Source organism: Humulus lupulus, chromosome 7, assembly GCF_963169125.1.
Source record: "Humulus lupulus chromosome 7, drHumLupu1.1, whole genome shotgun sequence".
In the NCBI taxonomy this organism is placed as follows: domain Eukaryota; kingdom Viridiplantae; phylum Streptophyta; class Magnoliopsida; order Rosales; family Cannabaceae; genus Humulus; species Humulus lupulus.
The window spans coordinates 203,295,279-203,323,082 of record NC_084799.1 but is presented as its reverse complement, the minus strand read 5'-3'; the positions used below and the strand labels follow the sequence as shown (position 1 = coordinate 203,323,082).

Below are 27,804 nucleotides of genomic sequence, written 5' to 3'. Positions count from 1 at the left end.
CCCCGCTCCATTTTCATTCGACGAGTCGTCGACGTAAAGTTTCCACAGCTCGTGGGTCGTGGTTCTTACCTCGTCGTCGGCTATACCAGTGCACTCCACTATGAAGTCTGCCAAGGCTTGTGCCTTAATGGTCGTTCTGGGATGGTAAGTGATCTCGAACTGTCCGAGTTCAACAGCCCATTTAAGGAGTCGACCTGACGCCTCTGGTTTAGATAGGACTTGCCTAAGTGGCTGATCTGTCAGTACATGGATGGGATGTGCCTGAAAGTAAGGGCGGAGCTTGCGAGATGAGTGGATTAAACTGAGGGCGAGTTTCTCCATCAATGGATATCTTGACTCTGCCCCCAGTAATCTCTTACTGATGTAATAGACGGGTTTCTGCACCCTCTCTTCCTCTCGAATGAGCACCGCGCTTATCGCGTGTTCGGTGGTTGAGAGGTATAGGTACAATACTTCTCCCGTTTCGGGTTTTGACAGGATGGGTGGTTCAGCGAGGTGTCTTTTGAGCTCCTGAAAGGCCAGCTCACACTCTTCTGTCCATTCAAATTTCTTACTTCCTTTTAATAAGTTGAAGAATGGAAGGCCACGATCCGTTGACTTCGAGATGAATCTGCCCAGGGTGGCCATCCTGCCAGTCAAGCTTTGGACATCTTTATGCTTCCGAGGTGAAGGCATATCAATCAGGGCCTTTATTTTGTCGGGATTAGCCTCGATTCCACGAAAGTTGATAATGAAACCCAGAAATTTTCCCGAAGATACCCCAAAAGTGCACTTATGAGGATTTAGCTTCATGTTGTATTTTCTGAGCACGCCAAAGCACTCTTCGAGGTCATCAACATGGTTCTTGTTAAGTTGAGACTTTACAAGCATGTCATCAACATAAACTTCCATGTTGTTCCCTATTTGTTCTGAAAACATCATGTTAACGAGCCGCTGATATGTAGCTCCAGCGTTCTTGAGCCCAAACGGCATAACATTATAACAATATAGCCCTTTATCTGTAATGAAGCTCGTATGTTCTTGGTCGGGGGCATGCATGGGAATCTGGTTGTATCCAGAATATGCATCCATGAATGACATCAAGCCATGCCCCGCCGTGGCATCCACTAGCTGATCAATTCTTGGCAGCGGAAAACAATCTTTTGGGCAAGCCTTGTTGAGATCCGAGTAGTCAATATAGGTTCTCCATGTCCCATTGGGCTTTGGGACCAACACTGGATTGGCTACCCAGTTAGGGTAAAAAGCATCCCTAATGAAATGGTTTACTTTTAATCTGTCAACCTCCTCCTTTAATGCTTTCTTTCTGTCCTCGTTCAGTTGCCTTCGCTTTTGTTGCTTCGGGGGAAAGCTTTTGTCTATGTTTAATGCGTGGCTCGCAACATTTGGGCTTATCCCTACCATGTCCGAGTGTGACCATGCGAAGACATCCTGGTTTTTCTTCAGAAAGCAAATTAATTGCTATTTTGCTTCATCTTGGAGGTGTTTTCCGACCTTCACCTTCTTCGAGGGATCAGCTTCGTCGAGCTGAACTTCTTCGAGCTCTTCCAATGGTTCGAGGTCAACTTTCTCCTCAATCCTTGGATCGATTTCCTCGTCAATTTCTAAAACCGTTCCATCTTTACTTTGTATGATGACGAGTGCCTGAGCGCTCGTTTGTTTCTTTCCCCTCAAAGAAATGCTATAGCACTCCCTTCCTGCCAATTGATCTCCTTTTAATGTCCCGACCCCGCTTGGGGTTGGGAACTTAAGGGCCAGGTGCCTCACAGATGACACTGCCCCCAGCCCGACCAGGGCGGGTCTCCCGAGCAGTACATTGTAGGCAGATGGTAAATCTACCACTACGAACTCCATTATCTTGGTCACCGAGACTGGAGAGTCTCCCAAGGTCACAGGGAGTTCAATGGATCCCATACAAGCAGTCCCTTCTCCTTAAAAGCCGTACAAAGTAGTTGCACATGCCTTCAGGTCGCGAAGGGAGAGTCCCATTTTCTCAAGGGTCGCCTTATAAAGAATGTTGACCGAGCTCCCATTATCTATGAGAACTCGGCGGACTCTTTTGTTGGCAAGCTGAAGAGTAATAACCAATGGATCATGATGAGGGAACTGAACATGAGATGCGTCCTCCTCAGTGAAGGTTATCGGTTGCGTTTCAACCCTTTGGCTTTTTGGTGCCCTAGGTTCGGGTTCATAAGGAGACCCGTCCCCCGTCTTCAACTCGTTAACATATCGCTTTTGAGCATTTCTGCCCCCTCCCGCGAAATGAGGCCCTCCCGAGATGGTTATTACGTCATCTCCATCTATCGGCGGGGGCCTGTCTTCTTCTCGAGATCGGGAGTTATTATTTTGTGCCGTCAAAGGCGCGGCTACTCTCTGACTCGTAGTAGTCTGTCCAATACTCTGGTTTTTGACGTACTGCCGGAAATAACCTCTCGAGATCAACCCTTCGATCTCGTCCTTTAGCTGTCGACATTCATCAGTGGTGTGCCTGGTGTCTCTATGGAACCGACAATACTTACTGGAATCCCTTTTGGACTTTTGATTTCTCATTGGGTCCGGACGCCTGAAGGGGACCTGGTTTTCATTAGCCAGGTATATGTTTTCCTGAGACTCATTGAGTTCGGTGTGTACTTTATATACGGAGAAATACCTTTCTCCTTTCTTTTTCTTTCCTCCTTCAGCCTCGGGGTTATTTCCCTCGCTCTTTTTCCTCTTGGAGGGATTCTCCGAGGTAGGCTGTGAAGCTGCTGGGTCAGCCGAGGTTGAGGTGGAGTTAACGTTTATCGTTGTAGTTTCGGTCTGCGAGGTCGCCTTCAGCGTTGACCTCGCCTCCTCTACATTGACAAATCTCTGCGCCCGTTTGTTAAATTCGGTTATTGACCTCACCGGTTTCCCTTGCATGTCATCCCAAAGGGCACTTCCGGGTAAAACACCAGCTCGGATAGCCATCAGGTGCCCACTGTCATCCACATCTCGAGCTCGGGCGACCTCTAGATTAAATCTTGTCATATAGCTTTTCAGTGTTTCGCCCGGCTGTTGTCGGACGTTAGTCAAAGTGGATGCCTCTGGTCTGACTCCCATCATAGCTCGAAATTGCTTCTTGAAGTCTCTAGACAACTGATCCCATGAAGTTATCGAGTGCCTCTTGTACTTTTCGAACCAACTCTTAGCAGGTCCGGCCAATGATGTTGGAAACAACATACACCTGAGCTCGTAACCCACGTTACTAGCTCTCATAATAGTGTTGAATGTACTCAGGTGACTGCATGGGTTGGTTTTTCCTTCAAACGCTGGGACGTTAGGAATCCGGAACCCTTGAGGAAATTGAGTGTTAGAAATATTTGGAGCAAACGGCTCGAGCTCCTCGTCAGAGTCCTCATATCGACCGTTCCCTCGTTCATTCTTTAAAATCCTAAAGGCTTTTTCGAGCTGATCGATCCTTTCTTGGACTGGGTCCTTAGGTGGTGTCTGGAATTGACAGTCATTGATCATGATTCCAGGCTCGCGTCTCCGTGAAGGATCTCTACGCCCATTCAGGTGATTCCTTAGGTCCGGATTTGTCTGATCTCCCTTCCCCCTGCTCTGATTCAGATGATTCCGCAGGTCAGGACGGATCTTGCGGCTTCCAGTATTTTTACGACCTCGGTCGCGTTTACTGACGGACCTAGTCTCTCCGGACTCGTCACTGGTGAAACTCATTGATCGGTTGTTTCGAGATGGGTTCTTCCCATGTCGCCTCGTCTCCGCAGTGCGAGACCGGGACGTCTGACTTCTCTCAGATTGTGCGCCTCTCCGCTCCTGGAAAGTCTCCATGTGTCCTTGTCTATCCCCCATACGTCCTTGATCCTGATCCCGAACAGGTTGAGCGTTTCTGCGGGGAGGTGAAGGATATCTTATGGGAGACGGAGGGAACCGTATAGGCGACGGTGGCTGCCGTCCCTACCTCGGCCTAGAGGGTCCAGAATTTGCCCGAGATGGGCCAGTCACGTTCGGCGCACTACCAGGAACCTGAGTCCGAGCCTCGGTAGGAGCTCGGTTATTCTCAGTTCCTACAGGCACTTCCACAGGTGGATTAGGCAGGACCCGAGCTCGGGTACTCCTCTGGGGCCTAGGAGGAGCAGATGGCTCTGCTGGTGCCGGAGGTTGAGTTGGCCTCCTTGTGGCAGCATCTTTTCGCGGACGTCCACGGGGCCTCCGGGGAGGAACATGCACGTCCCTTGGAGGAGGGACTTGGTTTTCGCGCGGAGGCGGGAGCTGAGCCACCTGCGCCTCTGCGACCATCCTAGTCAACTCCTCATTCCGTTTGTTGGCTTCTGCCAACAACTGTTTCAATTGTCGGTTTTCCAGTTCTACAATAGGAACGTAACGCTCAGGATTGTAGTGCATATCCTCATCCCTCGGTGGAGGCGGTGGTCCCCGGGAATCGGAGGACCCACTTCTCTCCTCAGCATCCGAGTTTTCCATTGGTTGTTTTCCAGGATGCCTTGGGTAGCTTTCATCAGGGGTGTTCTGATTGTTTGTAGCCATGAATCTCTCAGGGATGAATGCTTAAGGCTCTCAATGAAAGCACCAAACTGTTGGCGTCGTTTCTCGTCAAACAGTAAAAGAAGAGCACGTAAACAATGAATGACAATGGCTAAACGAAATAAAACAAATCAAACACGCGGTTTTTACGTGGTTCAGCAGTTAAATCTGCCTAGTCCACGAGTCTCTGTTATTAATCTTAAGATTATCTCTGAAAATTCCTTAGCATGAATTCTTCAGAGTTTTCTCTCTAGGATCAGAATTTCGGTCCTTTACAATGGTGCATGGCTTCTCTATTTATAGAGAAGGATGCAGAATACTATCCCACATATTTTGGGTAGTTACTCTTTTGTGAATAAAATAAATGGCTTTAAATGCCTATAATCAGATATAAAAGGAAACGTCCCTGAAGACCAGGAAACGCATAACTGACCAAATAATATCCCACGATTCTTGGGGATTTACATTAATAAATGAGGATTACATCTCATATTTATAATACTTGTAGATATTCAAGGTGATTATCGCGTATCTCTAAGGCTTTAGCATCCCAGGTCTCACGTCATTGTTCGAGCTAATGGCATCTCCCGAGATCACGTTCTCTTTCGAGATCATACATACATCTAGCTCGAGACCCCCGATCCGAAGTCGTCCCCGAAGATGAGTGTGTTCTCGGAGCCACCTTTCGAGATCATATATTCGAGGTCATATATCATACTTTGCAGGCTCGATATACAATCCTGGAGCATACTTCAATCCTTACGAGACCATTTGTTGCGAATCCAACTTTCGAGGTCATATTTACCATGGCTCGAAATCTGGGTATAACAATGTGTTATACTCAATGTTACAAAAACTCATTTGCCTGCTGGAATAGGGCTATATCTGCTAGGCGTGTGCCTTATGATTTGATGACATGTTATAACTATTCATGAGCATATTAAGTTTTCTTGTTGGGCTTCGGCTCACGGGTGCTATGTGGTGCAGGTAAAGGCAAAAGAAAGTTGGACCGTCCTTGAGTTGGAGAGCTTAGGTGATGAGGTGTACATATGCAGCTGCTCGTCCACCACGACCGAGGTTTGAAGGGGAACTAGGGTTAAACCCTGTTTTGCTGCATAGAACGACCTGTTGTAAATATTTTCTTGTAATAGACTCTGAAATTATATTTCTGAGATCCCAATATATATATTAAACATTCTAATGAAATGTTATATCTTATCCAAAAAAATTAATCCCTAAATCGCTAATCATACTTAGTTACACGATTTTGGCTAAATGACTCGATTAGCGAGTTTAGCACTGTTTACTAGGCACACCGTAACGGTCCCTGGAGCTAGGGCGTTACAATAAAACTATAATTCATTCTAATATATATATATATACTAGGTGCAAGTAACGTGCAATGTACGTTTTCTTAGTTTTATTATAATATTTTTTAAAAATAATACGATAATATTTTAGATCACAAACTACTTATTTAAGGTACAAAACATTCATAATATTATTCAAATCATATCTCAATGATTGGAGAATAAACTTTCTTTATATGATAAAAGATAAATATTATTATAATTTCTTATTTGTTACACAATCATATTATTTGTACACACACGACACTTATATATAATGTATTTATTATGTATTATATATTATTGTAATAATAATATTTTATAACATGTGAATTTATATTAATATAATTATTAAATATCTAGCTTTTTTATTAAATATTATTATAATAATAATATAAACGGGAGCGATTACAACGCATTCACTTTTTTTACAACACTAATGCATCATTTTTTATTTTCGGTACCTGGATAGATATAATCTGAATTTGTTTTATATGATGGTGTACATTATATCTATCTTGAACTTCCTACAAATTTTCAAGAAATTCTGAATAAATTATGGCACCGAAAACATGGTTTAAACTGTCTGTTGCATGCATGCTTGTGTTTTTTGTGTACGCGTGTAAAATTTGACAGTTTAACCATTGTTTTTGGCTTCGTAAACCAATTTGAATCTCTTGCAAATTTGCAGGATGTTATAAATAACTACAATGTATATTTTCATATAAAAAATTTGGGATTATATCTATCCAGGTGCAATATCGGTGTTGTCAAAAAGTTGACACGTTGTAATCGCTCCCATGTTTTATAATATTTGAATTTATATTAATATAATTACTAAATATTTATTGTAGCAACATTTTATAAAAATTAAGATTATATATATTATATGTTATTTATTATAATAATAATATTTTATAACATTTGAATTTATATGAATATAATTAATAAATATCTGTTGACGCCGTTTCTCGTCAAACAGTAAAAGAAAAGCACGTAAACAATGAATGACAATGGCTAAACGAAATAAAACAAATCAAACACGCGATTTTTACGTGGTTCAGCAGTTAAATCTGCCTAGTCCACGAGTATTTGTTATTAATCTTAAGATTATCTCTGAAAATTCCTTAGCGTGAATTCTCCAGAGTTTTCTCTCAAGGATCAGAATTTCGGTCCTCTACAATGGTGCATGGCTTCTCTATTTATAGAGAAGGATGCAGAATACTATCCCACATATTTTGGGTAGTTACTCTTTTGTGAATAAAATAAATGGCTTTAAATGCCTATAATCATATATAAAAGGAAACGTCCCTGAAGACTAGGAAACGCATAACTGACCAAATAATATCCCACGATTCTTGGGGATTTACATTAATAAATGAGGATTACATCTCATATTTATAACACTTGTAAATATTCAAGGTGATTATCGCGTATCTCTAAGGCTTTAGCATCTCAGGTCTCACGTCATTGTTCGAGCTAATGGCATCTCCCGAGATCACGTGTCTTTCGAGATCGTACGTACATCTAGCTCGAGACCCCCGATCCGAAGTTGTCCCCAAAGATGAGTGTGTTCTCGGAGCTACCTTTCGAGATCGAGATCGTTTCGAGCTCATATACTCGAGGTCATATATCGTACTTTGCAGGCTCGATATACAATCCTGGAGCATACTTCAATCCTTACGAGACCATTTGTTGCGAATCCAACTTTCGAGGTCATATTTACCATGGCTCGAAATCTGGGTGTAACAATATCTAGTCTAGTATTAAATATTATTATAATTATGATATTTTATAATTTTTGAATTTATAATTAATAAATATCTAATGATATTTTATAATATTTGAATTTATATTAATATAATTAATATATTTTATTTTTAATTAGTTTTAAAAGTATATTCCGTTAAATATTTCGAATATTCCGTTCAAGTTAAGAAAATAAACTATTAAAATCAAGAGTTTCAATTATCTATAATTTTTTTTATATAAAGATATAAATATATATATACTAGATACAAGCAACGTGCAATATGCATGTTTGCTTATTTTTATTTATAGAATTTATCAATTATTTTTATTAAATTTATATTAATGTCATATAAATTTTGAAATAAATATCCTATTTTAATTAAATATTTTATTTGTTTTTGTTTAAGTTTATGTTTGTTCTAGTTTTTGAATTTGGGAGTGACAACAAAAGATTATATATTATATGTTTAATGTAATATTAAATATTATACGTGGATTTTAAATTCAAGTTTCTAGTTTTTTTTAAAAATAATTTGTTGCTAATTCACAGTAGATTATATTATATGTTTAATATGATATTATTCTAGTAAGTGAGTTTAAGTTTAATTAAATTTTATTTAAGTTATAAAATGTATGATTTTATTATTTTTAAATAACTATCATTGTAAAATATCTCAAAAATATCATGTTGACGCCGTTTTTCGTCAACAGATAAAAGAAGAGCACAAAAACAATGAATGACAATGGCCAAACGAAACAAACAAATCAAACACACGGTTTTTTACGTGGTTCAGCAGTTAAATCTGCCTAGTCCACGAGTCTCTGTTATTAATCTTAAGATTATCTCTGAAAAATTCTTTAGCATGAATTCTCCAGAGTTTTCTCTCAAGGATCAGAATTTCCGTCCTTTACAATGGTGCATGGCCTCTCTATTTATAGAGAAGGCTGCAGAATACTATCCCACATATTTTGGGTAGTTACTCTTTTGTGAATAAAATAAATGGCTTTAAATGCCTATAATCATATATAAAAGGAAACATTCCTGAAGACCAGGAAACGCATAACTTACCAAATAATATCCCACGATTCTTGGGGATTTACATTAATAAATGAGGATTACATCTCATATTTATAACACTTGTAAATATTCAAGGTGATTATCGCGTATCTCTAAGGCTTTAGCATCTCAGGTCTCACGTCATTGTTCGAGCTAATGGCATCTCCCGAGATCACGTGTCTTTCGAGATCGTACGTACATCTAGCTCAAGACCCCCGATCCGAAGTCGTCCCCGAAGATGAGTGTGCTCTCGGAGCTACCTTTCGAGATCGAGATCGTTTCGAGCTCATATATTCGAGATCATATATCGTACTTTGCAGGCTCGATATACAATCCTGGAGCATACTTCAATCCTTACGAGACCATTTGTTGCGAATCCAACTTTCGAGGTCATATTTACTATGGCTCGAAATCTGGGTATAACATATCATATTTTAATTTGTTTAATTATTTATTATTTTAAAATAATTATTATTGTAAAATATCTCAAAAATATCATATTTTAATTTTTTAATTATTTATTTTATTTTATTTAATTATTTACAAACTACCATTAAATATAAAAATATTCCATTAAAGTTAACATTAAAAATAAATAAAAAACTGTTAAAATAAAAAATTTATGTTATCTACACACTTATTAATATTACTAGATACAAACAACGTACAATATGCATGTTTGCTTAGTTTTATTTATAGAATTTATTAATTATTTTTATTAAATTTATATTAATGTCATATAAATTTCAAATAAATATCATATTTTAATTAAATAATTTATTTATTTTTGTTTAAGTTTATGTCTCTTCTAGTTTTTGAATTTGGGAGTGACAACAAGAGATTATATATTATATATTTAATGTAATATTAAATATTATATGTGGATTTTAAATTTAAGTTTCTTGATAGTTTTTAAAAAAAAAAATAATTTATTGCTGATTCACAGTAGATTATATTATATGTTTAATATGATATTATTCTGATAAGTTAGTTTAAGTTTAAGTTTAATTAAATTTTATTTAAGTTATAAAACGTATGATTTTATTATTTTTAAATAATTATCATTGTAAAATATCTCAAAAATATCATATTTTAATTTGTTTAATTATTTATTATTTTAAAATAATTATCATTGTAAAAGATCTGAAAAATATTATATTTTAATTTGTTTAATTATTTATTATTTAAAAATAATTATCATTGTAAAAGATCTGAAAAATATTATATTTTAATTTGTTTAATTATTTATTATTTTTAAATAATTATCATTGTAAAAGATCTAAAAAATATCATATTTTAATTTTTTTTAATTATTTATTTTATTTTATTTAAGTTTAAGTGTTTACAAACTACCGTTAAATATAAGAATATTCCGTTAAATTTAACATTAAAAAAATAAAAAACTGTTAAAACCAAGAATTTCTGTTATTTATGCACGTTTTTTAATTTTATTTATAGAATTTATTAATTATTTTTATTAAATTTATATTAATGTCATATAAATTTCAAATAAATATTCTATTTTAATTAAATAATTTATTTATTTTTGTTTAAGTTTATGTTTTTTCTAGTTTTTGAATTTGGGAGTGATAACAAGAGATTATACATTATATGTTTAATGTAATATTAAATATTATACGCAGATTTTAAATTTAAGATTCTTGCTAGTTTTTTAAAAAAAAAGTAATTTGTTGCTAATTCACAATAAATTATATTATATGTTTAATATGATATTATTCTAATAAGTGAGTTTAAGTTTAAGTTTAAGTTTAATTAAATTTTATTTAAGTTATAAAATGTATGATTTTATTATTTTTAAATAATTATCATTATAAAATATCTCAAAAATATTATATTTTAATTTATTTGATTATTTATTATTTTATAATATGTATCATTGTAAAATATCTTAAAAATATCATATTTTAATTTTTTTAATTATTTATTATTTTTAAATAATTATCATTGTAAAATATCACATTTTAATTTTTTTAATTATTTATTTTATTTTATTTAAGTTTAAGTGTTTGCAAACTAACATTAAATATAAGCATATTTTATTAAATATAAGAATATTTTATTAAAGTTAATATTAAAATAAATAAAAAACGGTTAAAATCAAGAATTTCCTCCACACTTGTTATATTGAAGAGATATTAATTAAAAAAAAATATTCCTTTTTATTAAAATTATAAAGAATGTTTATAAATTTAAAGTTTAAAGTTATTCTTGTTTATGTACGCTCTTCATCTAACTGACAACGACACTTGCTCTCGAAATCTCTGGTTCCAATAGGTAAATTTCACACAAAACCTTCAGGCAATTTCATCGCTCTTACCAGCTTGATTTCAAATATTCAGTTTTATTGGGCTTTCCCTCTTTTTCTTTTTACATATATGTGCTTTAAACTTATTGTACTTGAATCTATGATATTATTGACCAAAACTAGAATCTACGATATTGTTTGCATTCATGATGAGATTTGCTACTATGTCGGATTGGAGCTTTTTTTTTAATGGGTTATGAATTTGATTGCTTGATTGATTATTTATTGGTACATAATGAACTGGGTATTGCTTTCTTGGTTTTCGATTATTAGATTTACGGAATTTTATATCAATGGCATCTAAATTTGTTGTTGAATCTGATTGCTAGTGTTTTGTATTCACACACGCATATATATTATAAATTTATGTGCTTTTCCTGTTTCGTGTTTGCGGATACTTGTACTTGACTACATGGTTTTGTCTCTTAACATGGTTTTGTTCTCAATTGATCATGAATGAAAGAAAAAGAAGATATTGCATTTTTCATTTGGAGTTGAAATTCTATACTTATTGCGTTACTAACAACATGTATTTGCCTCTTATTAACTCACTGGACTTGAACATATAAGCAATTGGTGCAGAAGAATAAATTTGGTAAAAAAAGAATTTGGGCATGTGAAGATGATAGCTGAATCTAACATCAGAAGTACCAAGTGTTATTATTGGTGTTTTATTTTGTGGGGAAGTGACAAATGCTTAAGATTGTGAGATGAAGATTTGTTGTTATTATATATTTTCCTAAGTTTGCTTGGCACATGATTGTAATTTTTTGTTTGTTTGTTAAATTTCAATGGGTGACTGTAAGATAAGCAAATATCTCTTTCTCCCATTCTCCCTTTCTTCCGTTACCACTCACTTCTTTCAAATCCCAAAACTGATAAAACAATCTTTCTCCCTTTTTAGGGTTTAGGGTTTTTGGCGGTTTCCTTTTTCTTTTCATTTTTCAAGTGAACCATTCTTGGTGGGGAAAGCGAAGAATATTGCTGTTTTTGGTCTCTTATATAATGCAATTCCTCCATAAGTAAATTAATCATGGTTGAGAGCTCGAAGAAGCAGACGAAGGGTTTGATCAGCGAAGAAGAGATTGCCACTCTCTTACATAGGTTTTTATTTGTAATTTCTAATTTTAAATTATAATTTTTTTTGTTAAGATTTAGGTTTTGATTGAGTTTTTGGTTTTTTCTTTTTAAATAAAAAATTGGCAGGTATTCGGCAACAACGGTGTTGACATTACTTCATGAAGTATCAAACTGTTCAGGTTTTAAGATTGATTGGAATGCGTTGGCGGAGAAGACATCGACTGGGATTTCTAATGCCAATGAGTATCAGATGCTGTGGCGCCATTTAGCTTATCGCCAATCTTTGCTTGAAACTTTTGAAGATGGAGCAGGAGCTCAACCTATGGTCAGTAATTACCCCATTCTTTTAAATGCTTTTGAATTCTGATTATTCTATTATCCGATATGAGTGCTGTGATTTAGATTATTGGAAACATTTACCATATTCGTACTGTTATGGAACAAGTGGTAGTAATTCTCTCTGCCTTAGTGAATCTCTCTCTAATGTTCCTCGACTTCAATAAAGTGGTAGGTTTTATTTATATATATATAAAAGATTTTAGATGAATTAAATGGGGTGTGTTTAGTTATGTTATTGAATAATAACTAATATCAATTGAATTCTCTAGTTTTTTGAAAATTGGGTGGCCTGCCTGGAGGGTATTTGTACATTCTGCTCATGTACTTAGTAGAATTTTGTACATTTTCTCTATAATCAGTGGTTTTAAATTTGGATTGCAGGATGATGATAGTGACTTGGAATATGAGTTGGAAGCTTTCCCTACTATTAGCGGTGAACCTCTAGCTGAGGCTGCAGCATGCGTGAAGGTATATCAATTAATTAGGTATCTTGTGTTACTTGAGTTGTTCATGGTTCACTGGAAGCTTGGAACTTCTTACGTGGATTGTTGACCGCATACTGTTGTGGTGGCATTGTGGAAAATCCTTACACGGATTATTTGCTAGTCAAATGTTGCTGCCAGTTTGTTGTTGGAACTTGGAATCCATTGAATCATTATTTTATGTATTCTTGCTATCTTTTATAAATTTTTTGCTTGCAGTAAACCCATTACTATCAAATCGTAAAGATTATAGGTTTAAGCTTGTTATGCCTTAAATATGCCTAGCATGCCTAACACATTCATGCACAAGAATAGGCCACAAGTAATTGGAATATGATGCTACGTTGGTACTTTCTAATTGTCTGAGTTATATTTTTAATTAGTTGGGGTAGTTATTTTGTCTAGTCCTAAGAGGAGAGAGACCTAGTATATATAATAGTTAATCTCTATGAGTTAGGCATGTGATTATTGTGTTTGGATTGGGGAAGAGGGCTTGAAATGTCTAGGTCAAGAATTGTAATTTTGATATAGAGAAAAATAATGGGGAAGGAGAACATGACTTCCTTCTTCACAATGGTGGACGGAAAGGGGGTTTGGCATGATGTGACTGTAGTGGGTTCGCTCAATTTGGCTGCAGCCATGGTGGCACGCCTCAAAAACACTTTTTTTAAACCATGCAAGAAATAGAGAGCATACTTACAATGGTTGGGAAAGCCAGAGATTAGAATTTGGGTAAGGACCACGACTTGGGCACTTGTGATTCAGTAAGGAAGAAGCATCGACAGCCATTGGCATTGGAGGGATCTATGGGTCTGTTGAGCTTCGACAATTACTACGTGTTTCGATTGTCCTACCTTGAGCTGGTTAGAGGTTATGAGTTGGATGGTCAAGGTTCTTGGTAAGGCATAATGTTAGGCCTCAAATATGCCTAACACATTCAGGCTAAAAGAATAGGCCACAAGTAATTAGAATCTGTTGCCGAGTTGTACTTTCCTAATTGGTTGAGTTGTATATTAATTAGTTGGGGCAGTTATTTTGTTTAGTCCTAGTCGGAGAGAGTCCTAGTATATATAGTAGTTAATCTCTTTGAGTTAGGCATTTGATTATTGTGTTGGGATTGTGGAAGAGGAATAACTCCTTGTGGAGATATCCAAGTGTCTTGGAACTTTGTAACTCTGTTTTTGATATCAATGAGAACCCTAATAGCAAAATTATTTCAAGGATTGATTATCCATATTTAGTGTGTATCAAAGCTTTTATTGGAAAATTTTAGAGTTGTTCTATACACTAGAGGTTTCTAAAGTGACCTGTTTTATTAAGAGATTGAAATATCATTCTGTAGTGTCATTTTTCATTGTTTTCCTGTTTCATTTTTTTTAATCCACATCCTTGTATTTTCTTTAAAATTAATACAAGGCAGGTTTTTCTTTTTTAAAAAAAATTAAAATGACATGCTTTGGTAAAATAAATTCCTGAAAGCTCATGCAACATGTGTCTGGAAAAAAGAAAACCTTTAGTTTTCTGGTTAATATGGAGTTATGACCTTAATTATAGACAAGCCACATACGCCAGTGCTTTCAATTGCTGTTGTCTGTCTTGTAAGCAGGGTTTACTGCTGACTTCACCCATTGAGATGGTTTTGATCCAAACTAGAATAGGAAAAACCTCTAGGCAGTAACTTTTTTGACACCAGAAATGTTTACAAAGTGTTTGAGCTATTTGGGAGGCCCAAAATCTCTCCACAGTATAGAACTTGTCTATACTTTTAAGAGTTTTGCTCTGAAAATCTTTTACAATATAATAATCTCTCTGCACACAGTCCTAGTATTCATAGTGTTCAGCTACTACGTACCCTTATCTAATTTCCAAGAAACCTCCTAAGATTAATGAAAGAAACTAAAATAAATGTACAGCTGGACTACTTAAGTGACTCCTCCTAGGGTAGGTAAAGCATATTTAACAGGTTTTCTTGGATGATTACAATATAGTAATTTGTAGTTTGTTGATAATGGTTAAACTGAGGACGGACATGTTTCAAACTTCCATCTAATTTGATTAACTTTTTTTTTTTTGAAAAATAGACAGAGGTCAAAGACTGACCTCAACTCAAAATAATAAAAACTCTCACTTGTGGCGGAGGAAAACCGTGGTTACAAAAAACAACAAAACAACCCCAAAAAAAAAACACAACTAACCCCACACCACTAAACTTAAATCCAGAAATTGGCCCAATCTCTAATAAGATCAGAAAAGAGAACCCCCTCAAAAAATTTGTTTCTATACACCCAAGTAGCCACCCAGAATTTAATCTTATCCCAAATAGTGTCTACAGAATTAGATATATCTTCAAATAGTCTATTATTTCTCTCTAGCCATAAGGCCCAAAATGTTGCCAACACGGTAGTTTGCCAAAGACGTGAAACTCGCTTGCCGCCCCCTAACTTAGAGAGAAACAAATGAGTACAGTTAGAGGGCATACACCAAAGAATACCAAACTCAACTAAGACTTTTCCCCACACTTCTCTTGAGAACTGACACTCCAAGAATAAATGGCTAATGGACTCCCCTGCCTGCTTACAACAAACGCACCAAGCAGGGGACAAACAGTGATAGGGTCTTCTTTTTTGCAGGTTGTCTTGAACATTAAGTTTATCATTGAAAACCAGCCAGCCAAACACTTTAACTCTTGAAGGAGAGACACTTTTCCACAACGACTTCCCCCACTCCCGAACTGAACCCAACTGATCATAGCTTAACCTCCAAAAGGCCGATTTGCAAGAGAAAACTTCATTTCCATCAGGTAACCAAGCCCTTCGATCTTCTAAAACTACCGGTAACGCCACCATTTCTAACAAAAGAAGTAACTGAGAGAGGCTGGTGACCTCCCTATCGAACAGGTTCCTTCTAAAACGCAAATCCCAAACCTGACTTTGGAGGCTCGAACCCCTACCTAAAACCACCATATCCCTAATCAAAACATTTCTGGCCAATGAAATCAAAAATAAATCTGGGAACTGATCCTTTAAGGGCACACCGTTAATCCAAATATCTTCCCAAAAGCGGATTCGATCCCCCTTCCCCACCCTGAAACTAACAAACTGAAGATATTCCTCATAAAGGGAGGAAATATCTTTCCACGGGCCCCGAACAGACAACCTCCTCCCTCTACCAGTGTCCCAAAAACCGCCATCCCCACCATACCTACTCAGCACCACTCTATGCCACAAGGTGTTCCTTTCCAACGGAAAGCGCCACAACCACTTCATAAGAAAAGCCTTATTCCTTGCAGCTAAATTTCCAATCCCAAGACCCCCGTGATCCCGAGATTTACAAACTTCTTTCCACGAGACCAGATGATCTGACTTTGATTGATCGGCCCCTTCCCAAAGAAAGTCCCGCATCAACTTTTCCAACACATCCACTACCCCTTTAGGGATACGAAATAACGACAAATAATACACCGGAATAGAAGAAAGAACCGATTGGATAAGTGTCAATCTGCCTCCCCTAGAAAGGAAGGCACACTTCCACCTATCCAACCTCTTAGCACAACTAGACACCACGGGCTCCCAAAAACCTTTATTGCGGGGAGAATCCCCCAAAGGAAGACCCAAATACTTCATAGGCCACTGACCCGCCTCACACCCAATCTCCCTAGCACGAAGCTTCACTATCTCCTCCTCCAAGTTAATCCCCAATAACTGGCACTTCTGCAAGTTAATAGAAAGGCCAGAAACTTCGCTAAAAACTTTCAGAATATCCAACAGGGCCGACAAGGAGTCATTATCGTCCACAAAAAAAATCGTGTCGTCTGCGAACTGAAGATGGCTGACTTCCACCAAATCTTTCCCTACTTTGAAACCTCGCAAGGCGCAGATGCTCTTGGCCTTATCTACCATCCTGCCCAAAACATCAGCTACCAAAGTAAACAAGAAAGGTGAGAGGGAGTCACCTTGCCGAAGACCTCTAGAACCCTTGAATTTCCCCCTCGGTCTCCCATTTAAAAACACGGAGAAAGAAGTAGTAGACAAACACCCCAGAATCCACTTTCTCCAAACTACACCAAAACCTTTCTTATCCAGAACGAATTCCAGGAAATCCCAGTCGACACAATCATAGGCCTTAGCAAAATCAATTTTGAAAACCCAACCCTTCTTGCCTTTACTTCGATACTCCTCCACTGCCTCATTAGCCACCAACACTGTATCCAAGATTTGCCTACCCTCTACAAAAGCACCTTGAGTCTCAGCTATTGTATCAGAGAGAACCCCTCTCAGGCGACCGGCTAGGACCTTAGAAATAATCTTGTAGAGGCTAGTGACCAAACTAATTGGTCTGAAGTCTCGAACACGACAACTATCCAGCTTTTTCGGAATTAGGCAAATGTAAGTTTCGTTGGTCCTCCGATGAATAACCCCATCCTTGAAGAAACCGTCGAACACTGCTTGGAGATCACTCTTAACCGTGTCCCAGTTATCCTGATAAAAAGCTAAAGAGAAACCATCGGGACCCGGAGCCTTAGACCCATCACAATCGAAAACTGAACGACGAATCTCCTCTTCCGAGAACGGTCTCTCAAGGAGAGAGGACAAAAAAGAGGGAATAGGCTCCCAAGAAATTCCTTCGACACCAATCCACCTCCTAGGGACCGAAGAATACAACGAGGAGTAAAAATCAACAATTGTCTTTTCTATATCAGCATCTTTGTCAAGGATAGTCCCATCTTCCTGCTCAATTCTAGAGATGAAATTTCTAGCTTTACGAGCGCTTAGGATACTATGAAAGAGCTTGGAATTTGAATCTCCTTGTTTGGCCCATTGACATTTCGACTTAAACCAAACTCCTCTCTCCTCTTCAAATACAACTTGGTTCCATTCTTCCTTAATCTTCCTTCGCTCCGAAAGAAGTTGATCATTCCACTGTCCACCTTCCTCCAACCTATCCAACTCGAACATCCTTCTTTCCAAAGAATGTTTAAGCAAACATCTAGAACTAAAAACCTCCTTACTCCACCCCTTAACTTTGTCTTTAACCAATGAAAGCTTTTCCATGAACCCATAACCCGGCCACCCCATCATCTTAGACGAATTCCACCACTTCTGACAAAACACCTTGAAATCCTTATGCTCTAGCCAGGAATTATCAAACCTGAAAGGGCTGGGACCCCAGGAAGGAGGGTTTGAATCCAACACGATAGGACAATGATCTGAGACAATGCGAACCAAAACTTCTTGACGAATGAAAGGATAAAACTCAGTCCACGAGGGCGAAAATAAAAATCTATCGAGCTTGCTGCAAATAGGCCTCTGTCTGAAGTTAGACCAAGTGTAACGGCCATTTTGGAGCTTAGGATCCACCAAGTTCATCTCTCCAATCAAAGCATCAAAATTCTTCATACTTCTAGTGATGGACATGCTATTCAGTTTTTCATCTACTCTCCTAACCACATTAAAATCTCCCCCTAAACACCAATGACTGCCACAAATGACCTGTAAACCAGCCAACTCATCCCAAAAACTCTCCCTTCTACCATAAATCACGGGCCCATAAACTCCGGTAAACCACCAAGGGTACTTACCCTCAGCTTCAATACGAATGGAAACGGTGAACTCCCCAACCAAAGAATCCGAAACAGAAACACTACGAGTATCCCAAACAATTAATGTCCCACCTGACCTACCCAAAGGCTCCTGATAAACCCAAGCTTTAAATCTGGACCTCCAAATACTCCCTATGAACCTCCTGTCTATTTTAACCCTTTTAACCTCTTGAAGCACAATAAGGTCAGGATTGACCTTGCAAATAGATTCTTTTATTGCCCTCCGCTTCTCTTTATTACCACTTCCCCTAACATTCCAAGATAAAATCTTCATGAGAACTTACGACCCCCAAACCTTCTCCTATTCTCATAGTTCACATTAAACTCTAGTTTCTTGAGTTCACGAGCACTCTTCTTAGGCAAAGATGAAGGGCTTCCTATCTCTTCCTCCCCAAGATAACTAGGCAGTAAAGATATTCCAAAAGACTCCATTACCGGAACAAGCCTTGAAAAATCTTGAGGGCTGTCCGCCTTTTCCACCGTACCTGCCTCTAAACCCACGCCCTCTTCCTCACAATCAGGAGCCCGAAAAAACTCAGAACTAATCCCTTCCTCTTCTTCGCACCACAACCTTCTAGCATGGACTACTATATCTTCCATATCCTCCTTGTCAACATCAGAATCCAAGTCTAAATCCTCCTCCTCTGAACTACACATATCCGAAGGACCATCTTCCACTGGAATAAAGAAACCATCCTCCGCCAACTCTTGTTCTGACCCCATCGTTGTCTCTAACTGTTCTTCTACAATAGAATTAATCACTGGGAAAGCACCTTTTGGCTTACGATGATACACTTTGAGGATTTTAGAAGAGAACTCAGAGCTAGAGTCTACCTTATCTGAAAGATGAATAGAAACAGCCCCTCTGCGCCGTGCCTTAACTGGCATCTTAGTCCAAAGAGTAACTATTCCCTTGCCAAAGGCCTTACATGGTTTGGGGCTTCTTAATTTTCGAATGGGCCTGTTCCTATTAGTCTTAAAATCCCTCCATAGCTGGCAGCCCACACCCAAGACATTTGGATTGAAGAGAGTCCTAACATTTGAAAAAATTATTTTAAAAGAGAAGGCCCTGTTTTCCAAAGACAAGGCCCAGCCCAAATGACCCACCGAAAATGCCATTTTAAATACTCTTTTTGTACACGTGGGAAGAGACAAAATGAAGCTTAGACACGTGCCCTCACCTTTATTTTCTGAGATGGATAGGTCTGAATAAAGTCTTTTGAAAATTGACTTTAAGGAAAAGCAAGAATTCAGCAAAACCCCCCCCCCCCCCTGTTTCTCGCGATCTGTCTCCTGGAAAACCGGATTCGGATTAAATGCCCCTATCGACTTGGAAACGCTCTTGCTGAACTCCGGCGCCCCCTCAACCTCTGCATCTCGGGACCCCGGCACCACCGCAACAGGTCCTCCCTCCTTCTGAATCTCTGTCGGCGCCGACTGAAAGTCTGAAACAGCCAACAGATCCTGGGTTGATTTTCTAACCCAAACTTTCCTCCTGGATCTTTGATTCTCCTTTGATTTTCCTTGATTTTCCTCAAACCGCACTCCTTTGTCGACACCCACACTGTTACCCCCCAAACTTCATACGGCAGGGACAACTTCCAGGTTGAACAACTTAAGAACTATGTTGCTTCCTTCGTACGGCAGGGAGATAGTACCCGGAATGAAGCCATTGGAATCTCCAAACAATCTCAGCCGTGCAAAAGAGATATCACTCATCTCTAAAGAGCCTTTGTCCACTGCCATTAAACCACCACAAAGAGTCCCAATCACCTTGAAAACGTGGATATTCCAGATATTGAGAGGGATGCCTTCAATCCCAATCCAATTTTGGAAACAGCTGACTTTCCTGTTTGCCACCTGATTTTTCCAATTCCATTGTTGAAAAAAAACTTGCATATCTGCAATAGTGATCTCCCTTCTACGTAACAGTTCCTGTTGTAACCCTTCATGAGGGCACCAAATAATCATTCTATCATCAGACACAAAAGTTGAATCCACCTTGACTCCTAAAACTTCCTGTAAACCGTCAAAAATTTTCTCCCACTGATGCTGGCTTTTGCTGCGAAACACCATTACTGGATGACCCTTCTTGCCCGAAAAGAAATGACTGACTCGATTTCTAGGCTTAACATCAATCTCCTGCTCTTCCTTCCTTGCTACCACGGAGGCCCACGACTTCTTAGATAGGCTCACTGTTTGATGAAGCTCCTTCTGAATGAATCCTGCTTGTCTCCCAACCGAACCCAGAAGACAATTGTTCAGTTCTCTCCAGCAAGAATCCCAACCTTCACCTGGGATAATGACGCATCTGACAGCACTATGAATAAAGGTTGAAACTTTGAGAAAAACTCCTCTGATATTTCTGAAACATTCAATTGTCACCCTCCGGATGTTGTCCCTGAAAACGCTTCTGAAATCTCTTCTAACAGCATCCTTCGAGTCCAATAACCGCCTTATCTCATCCACCAACCACCTAGCGCCTTCTAAGGACAGCCTAATCTCGAATCCAGATAACCTAGTTCTTTCACACAATCGGACTGCCTCACCGTCATTGGTCAAAGTGACCATGAATACCTTGTGCTCTGTTCTGAAACTCCAATAACGATTAGGTTTGTAACTGGAATTATCGAGACCGGAAACATTTTTACGTCCAATTCCAGTGGGGAAATGGATATTTTGCTTCACAAAACCAGTGGGGTTATGTGAAAAATTCGAACTTCCTCTCATAACTTCACAAAGCGAAACATAATCTCTTTTTCTTTTCAACTCCTACACAGCAAGAATTTCTGATTTTGCTACTCATGGCCTATTTTGATGTTACCCTTGTGCATTAGTATTATCTTTGAGCTAATGAACAACTCAGTCATGTGTGCTATTGGTGAGGAACTATGTGCAAGGCCTAATTTGATTAACTTATGATCATGGCTAGAAGCATTATCTCTAGTTGATGTAAAAATATCTCCACTCCTGTGTTAAAGTTTACAAATTTATTTTTTCTGTGGTATGTTGCTTGATCTGTATATTAAATTTTCAATGTTGCAAACTTGTATTTGTTTAAGTTAGCCCCCTTATCAATATAAATTGTTGTTTGTTCTAGGTGTTGATTGCATCTGTATCATCAAGTGACTCCATCCCTTGTGGCTCAACAGTTGAGGCACCTTTGACCATAAATATACCAAATGGTCAGTCTTCTAGAGCTTTAGAACAATCAAGTTGTTCCATGCAAGGGACAAATATTACAGTTCCAGTGTCAGTCCAGAAGCAACCTGTTCCTTCAGCAACAATTGCTGACCAAGATATGAATGGATTAGCTGGTGGCAACTTGCAGAGGAGGAAGAGAAAACCATGGTCCGAGGCTGAAGATTTGGAACTTATTGCTGCTGTGCAGAAATGTGGTGAAGGGAATTGGGCAAATATCTTAAGAGGAGACTTCAAGGGCGACCGAACCGCCTCACAGCTTTCTCAGGTCATTCTAGCTCTCTTGACTATTTTCACGTCCTCTAAAAGCTAAGGGGTTTAATGTGCCATTTGGGTGTGTCAGATTATTGAAAGTTGAGTTTAATTTGTATAGTGGTGTAACCTGATTGATATCTATACCCCCACCTCACCTCACCTCTAATGTTGAGCTCTAAAGATTGAATGAGTGAGTTAGAGAGTGAGAGGGTGGGAGTGTGGGCATGAGTGTGAGTGTAAGAGTAAAAGAAAGACATTGTCTATAATAATCCAATATGAGATATGAGTGAGTTTAACAGATCACGATATAGATACATAAGGTCATTATCTTTTCTTTAATAATCCAAAATGAGATACAGAGGGTTAGTTGCTTGGAAGGTATCTTTTTTTAAAAAGTATGAGGTTTCCAAATTTCATTTACATTTCTTGTTTTGGTCATTTCATTTGGTGTTTTCAAAAGTTAATTATAAAGAAATCACTAGCATTTTTTAAAGTTTTTGTGTGTTACGCCGTTACCTTGTTCTTCTTTTTACATTTGGTAGTACATTTTGGTGTATTAGGTTATTTCTATACACATAGTTTTAAGTTTTCTTAAATTTATGTTCTTCTATCTTTGGTGATCATGTCTATCACTAGCAATTGTTGATTTTATTTTTCAACAAGCCGGATATGAATGGGTCAAACATATGCATTGATAACTTTTTCTAGTGTGAAAATTATGTTTTCCCGGTTTCAAATCCCGGCAACGGAAGTTTACCTAGTATTGTGTCAATTATGTCCTGAATTAAAAAAAAACAAAATCTAGAATCTGTTTTCAACTTTTGGGATGAATCATCATTTTTTTTTGGGTTAGTGTATGGTTCATTTTTTATGTTTGGTAGGAGGGAGGGAAGATAGAAAGGATGGGGAATTTGAAGTAGGGAGAGGAGAGTAAATCCTGTCAATTGTCCGGTATGAAGTGTGGAGATATGGATGGAAGGATACTGAGTATTTATATAAAAAAAAATTCATATTTTTCTTTAATCATTGTAATTTGTGATGTTATAAGAGAAGGGTGAGGTCAAATCCTTCCATTAGTGTGAACGGATAGAAATTAGTGGGCCCAAGGAGTTTTAAACACTTCCACTATTTTTCTTTCTCTCAACAACCCTTGTCAAACAAGATGATTGTAACCTCTCCTGTCCCCCTACCTCCACCCCTTCCACCCCGCTTTTTTCTCCTGCCAAACATAAAGCAGTTGTCTTCTCTGCTTCCTATTATTTTGGTTCATCTTTGGCGGATGTTTATTTTCATGTATCTCGTTCTACTAACTGTTGACATATCTTGATATGTGCAGAGGTGGGCCATTATTAGAAAGAGACACGGGAACTTGAATCTGGGAGGCCAATCAAACGGGACCCAACTTTCTGAGGCACAGCTGGCAGCTCGTCATGCAGTATCCCTAGCCCTGAATATGCCAGTTAAAAGCCTAACAGGTATAGAACTAGCCCTGATGATTTCCTCTTAATATATTTAGCAGTGTAGTGGAAGTGCCTCATCTAGTTTGTTTTCTTCAAATATTGTTGTTATTTCGTTGTCCATTGTCCACTTTCCTCTAGTCACCACTATTACAAGATCTAAAAATTTTCTGGATGCATAACCTCTGTAGGGCTTTGAGTTGCTTTTACATGTGGCTGCTTGAAGATATCAGTCAATATTTTCTTTGCACCCTCTGATTTTGATATATATTTGTTGAAGCTGCTGTCTTATGAATTTGGAATTGATAAGCTGTGTTGTTATTCTCCATTGGAGAAATTACGGTTCGAATGTCTTTTGAATTTATTCGTGGAGATCGTGCTAATGAAATTATGAAATGATTTTGCAACATGGTTAAGTTTCCATACAGTTTGTTTTTAATAGTTCTTTGTGGAAAATTAATTTGGCTTTGTAAATTATGAACAGCTGGAGCTACGACTACTAATAACTCAGCTGTTAAAAATTCCATCAATAGCTCAGTCGGGACAAATGGAACTAAAAGTTCTCTTATTACCGGTGCTTCTGAAACTTTGACGGGTGTCTGCGGCTTTTTACAATCACAAAAGCAGGCTCAAGAAAACTTCACATCAAAACCATCTCCAGCGGGGTCACTGGGTCCCACAGCAAAACCTCGATTACCCCTTAAAAAGCCTGTACTGAAATCTTCTCCAAGTTCAGATGCAATGGTAAGAGCCACTGCTGTAGCTGCTGGGGCACGCATTGCTTCTCCATCAGATGCTGCTTCATTGCTCAAGGCTGCTCATGCAAAGAATGCTGTGCATATTATGCCCTCAGGCAGTGGTTCTATCAAGGCCACCAGTGGCATGTCCACCCTCTCTGATGCTCATCCTAATGTACACTATATCCGTACTGGCCTAGCATCTGCACCAATTTCCACATACTCTGCTGCTACACCTAGTGCTCCATCCATTGGTTCAGTTAAAGCCATTCCACCTGCAGTTCAACATACTCCAACTATTAATGCCCAATCAGATGTATCTTCTAAGCAGAAAAATGATGTGAGCTATACTCCTCCGGTCTGCGAAGTTCCCTCAAAACAAGCGGTTAAGACAGAAGAAATAGCAATGTCTGAGTTGGGGCCTGCCACGAAAGAGCAAATGCAAGGTGATCGAGCTTGTATCTCTTCGAATTCTCTGGGTGAAGCAGTCAAAGAAAATAAAGTGACATCACCAGATTCCAAGGTTGGGGTAAATGGTACATCTAGGAGTTTGGTTAGTCCAGTGAACGTGACATCATCTTTGAGTGATCAAGTTATCGCAGACATTCAACCGAAAAATAGGGAAAGTGAGAAGGATACTGAAATGATGAGTTCAGTAGCTGGAGCAGGTGAGAATGAAGATGGTGAGAATCAAAACATGGATAAGATGGAGGAAGATCCATCGGTAGCGAAGGCAAATGCGTGCAGTGAGAAATTGGAGATTGTATGCAAAGAAGCTGGCACCAAGAGTTGAAGGGGGAGTAAATTGCTCAAATTATTGATTCTTTTTAATTGAATATATTAGGAGTTGTATATTGTAGATAAGATGTTAAAGAATCTTTTGTGGGAGTTGAAGGATGGAAAGAAGTATTCGATTGTGTATATCTTATTGTTTGCCTTAAATTTTCCATTCATAAATTGGTGTTCATAATATTTAAAGCACACACACCAAACATGAAAATTCTAATAAAAGGAAAAATGGGAAGAGATAAAATTGTTCCATCATAAGATATGGCAATATTGTGTATTGTGAAATTGAAAATAGAGCAAGGTACTGAATGAATGTTATATGAACTGAAGAATAATCCCCCTATTAATCAAGGGAAAGAACACATGACCTTTCTGCATTAGAATCTACTACTAACAAAGAATAAATAGAAATAAAATGATAGAAGTGATTTAGATTGGAGGTGGTCTGGCTGTTGCTAGATCACTATATTGTTTTTGAAGTGCAGGACTCACACACGTGAAGATTGATGCCTTTTGCCTCTTCAACTTTACACCAAACAAGAAAGACCTCAAAGGAATCCTTGGCCTATTAGCTGGATGTTTAGTGGTGCTGCAGTGGTCATTCTCTGGAGTAGAAATCCCAAGCTCTTCATTGAGTTTCACCAGAGTCTTCTCCACTTTAACCTTTAACTCTGTCACACAATTAAGGCCCAAGTTCAGTTTGTCTGTAACCTTGTTGTTCTCTTGCTTCATATTGAGAACTTCTCCCTGAAGCTATGCAGCCTGGTTTCTGTTGAGCTTGGTCTTTTCAACTTCAGAACCAACACAGGAGACCCTCGATATCTCATCCTGGATGTTGCACAGGATGAAAACATGCCCTGCAATTCGTCACTCCATTATTTAGGGCTAAAAGTCTTGGATGATTATTATGATCATCATTTGATATTATATGTATTGAGTTTTTTTGCCGGGCTTTGGCTCATGGGTGCTATGTGGTGCAGGTAAAGGGAAAGAAAAACTCACCCAGCCTTGAGTGGAGAGCTTAGGTGGTAATGTGTACATATGCGACTGCTTGACTACCACGACCAATGATTTTCTCAGAAGGACTAGGGGCTAGCCCTATTTTTGCCGCTTAGGTCGGCGGGTTATAATTTTATACTACAATGACCGTTTTGGATTGTAAATGTTTTTTGGGGCCCATGAATAGTTTTATGTTTTAAATAAAATATATCATTTCATTTTGATTGGTTTTCCACCTTAACCTATTAATAATACCTAGAAGCACGTTTATAACCAAATAACTAGATTAACGAGTTAAGCACGGTTCAAAGTTCACAGTAACTGTCTTGGAGAAACCAGGGCATTACAAGAAGTGTATAGGGAAGACTAATAGTTAGCCAATAATAATATATTAAAAGAATTATAAATATTTTTTAAAATATTTAAACATATCTAAATAATTAAATACTTTTTAATATATATTATATGTAATTTGATTGGATCGAGTATTTAATTGGTTTTTAACGATCCAATCCAATTAAAAGCCAATCATTCAAATACAATCCAATACAATACAATTGGATTGAATTGGATTTGTTCGGTGTAATTGGATTGGTTTGGATGTTGCCCACCCCTAGTCCTCGTCCTTGGAGTCGAAGTTGTTGCCCTGCCTTTGGGCCATTTTGAGCATTATTTTCTTTAAACTCTCCAACTCTGCCCAAAGAGGATCATTGTTGGAACTTTGTGCTGGACATGGCTCACGATCAGGCATTGCTCCTTTTCTACGAGTGTTCAGGTTGTCTTGGAGGTCCAGTTGTGGGTATCTCTCGTGGAGGTCCACGGGCATGGTCATGTTCTTGCGAGCATTGATATTGTCTCGCAAGTCAGGATGCGCGTGCCCACGACAACCTTCCTCGGGGAATCCTACCTCTGTTTTCCCATCAGACTCAACATAGTCATTGTTCACTAAGATGCCGATATGACGTCCTTAGTCCATTGAGCTTCCCTCATGTTTGCTCCTAGCCCTGGGTCTCTCCGAGGCTACTGGGGCACAAAGGGCTCTCTCTCGTGGCCTCGTGTATTCTGATATGACGCGTCACGATGGAATGTCCTAGGCTTTGTGGAAAAAGCGGGCCTAAGGGTCTTCTTGGGCCCCGAGGACCACATTTGGATCACTTACTCTCCTGGGAGGAATGTCAAGAGGCTCGACGGGCTCTCTTTCACTTGTGGGGAGCCTTAACTCTTTCTTCCCTTCCGTGTACTCGATGGACAGGTGGCAAACTAGCTAGTTGTGTAGGTTGTGCAGGTGGTATTTCGGCCTGGGGTTCCACTTGTAGCCCCTGGGCTTCCAACGTGGCCCTCATGCCATTAACCACTTCTTGTAGGGCGACGATGTTATTTTTATAAGCCTCCATCTCTCTCTGTTGGGAGGCCACCTGATTCCTAAGAACCACCACTCTAGGTGGTTGTTCGGGTGGCTACCTTGCTCTTCTCCCACTACTGTTAAGAATGCCCACTGGAGGTCTTCGTTTGTAATCTCCACCGTCTTTGTCATATCCATCATTGTCTACCACCTCCAGAATGCCCACTGGAGGGTGGCTACCTTGCTCTCCTCCCACTACGATTAAGAGGTCTTCGTTTGTAACTGACCGATTTTGTGTGTTCGCCATTGTTGAACCATTGATAACGCTGGACTTTACGTGGTTCAAGTTATTAATTAACCTAGGCCACGAGTCCCTTGTATTGAAGATGAAGAACTTGCAAGCTCAAGTTCTCTTGGGTTTCAAGCAGCGTGTTCGCTCACTCTAAAAAGTGGGATCATTTTACAAGTAATTTCCTAGCCCTATTTAAAGGCAACTAGGAGGATTAAGCTCATTAATTA

General features: G+C 38.5%; 1 protein-coding gene across 3 annotated transcripts; it reads left to right on the top strand.

Moving 5' to 3' along the window:
* The first annotated feature begins 10,890 nt into the window (after window positions 1-10,890).
* Window positions 10,891-25,076, top strand: LOC133789147 (uncharacterized). 3 transcript variants are annotated; one of them, XM_062226893.1, is made up of 7 exons: window positions 10,891-10,974; window positions 11,910-12,109; window positions 12,212-12,410; window positions 12,806-12,892; window positions 21,606-21,974; window positions 23,298-23,436; window positions 23,903-25,076. In XM_062226893.1, the coding sequence occupies exons 2-7, from the start codon at window positions 12,039-12,041 to the stop codon at window positions 24,946-24,948; spliced, it is 1,911 nt and encodes a 636-aa protein (XP_062082877.1). In that variant the 5' UTR covers window positions 10,891-10,974; window positions 11,910-12,038; the 3' UTR covers window positions 24,949-25,076. The 3 variants fall into 3 exon arrangements, with proteins under 3 accessions (XP_062082877.1, XP_062082878.1, XP_062082876.1); XM_062226894.1 differs by lacking the exon at window positions 10,891-10,974 and adding an exon at window positions 11,009-11,233; XM_062226892.1 differs by lacking the exon at window positions 10,891-10,974 and having other exon boundaries at window positions 11,009-12,109.
* The last annotated feature ends 2,728 nt before the right edge of the window (window positions 25,077-27,804 follow it).

Coding starts and splice junctions, on each gene's coding strand:
- LOC133789147 (XM_062226893.1), top strand. CDS start 12,039: ATGGTTGAGAGCTCGAAGAAGCAGACGAAGGGTTTGATCAGCGAAGAA. Junction 12,411..12,805: donor GAGCAGGAGCTCAACCTATG/GTCAGTAATTAC, acceptor TTTGGATTGCAG/GATGATGATAGTGACTTGGA. Junction 23,437..23,902: donor GCCAGTTAAAAGCCTAACAG/GTATAGAACTAG, acceptor AATTATGAACAG/CTGGAGCTACGACTACTAAT.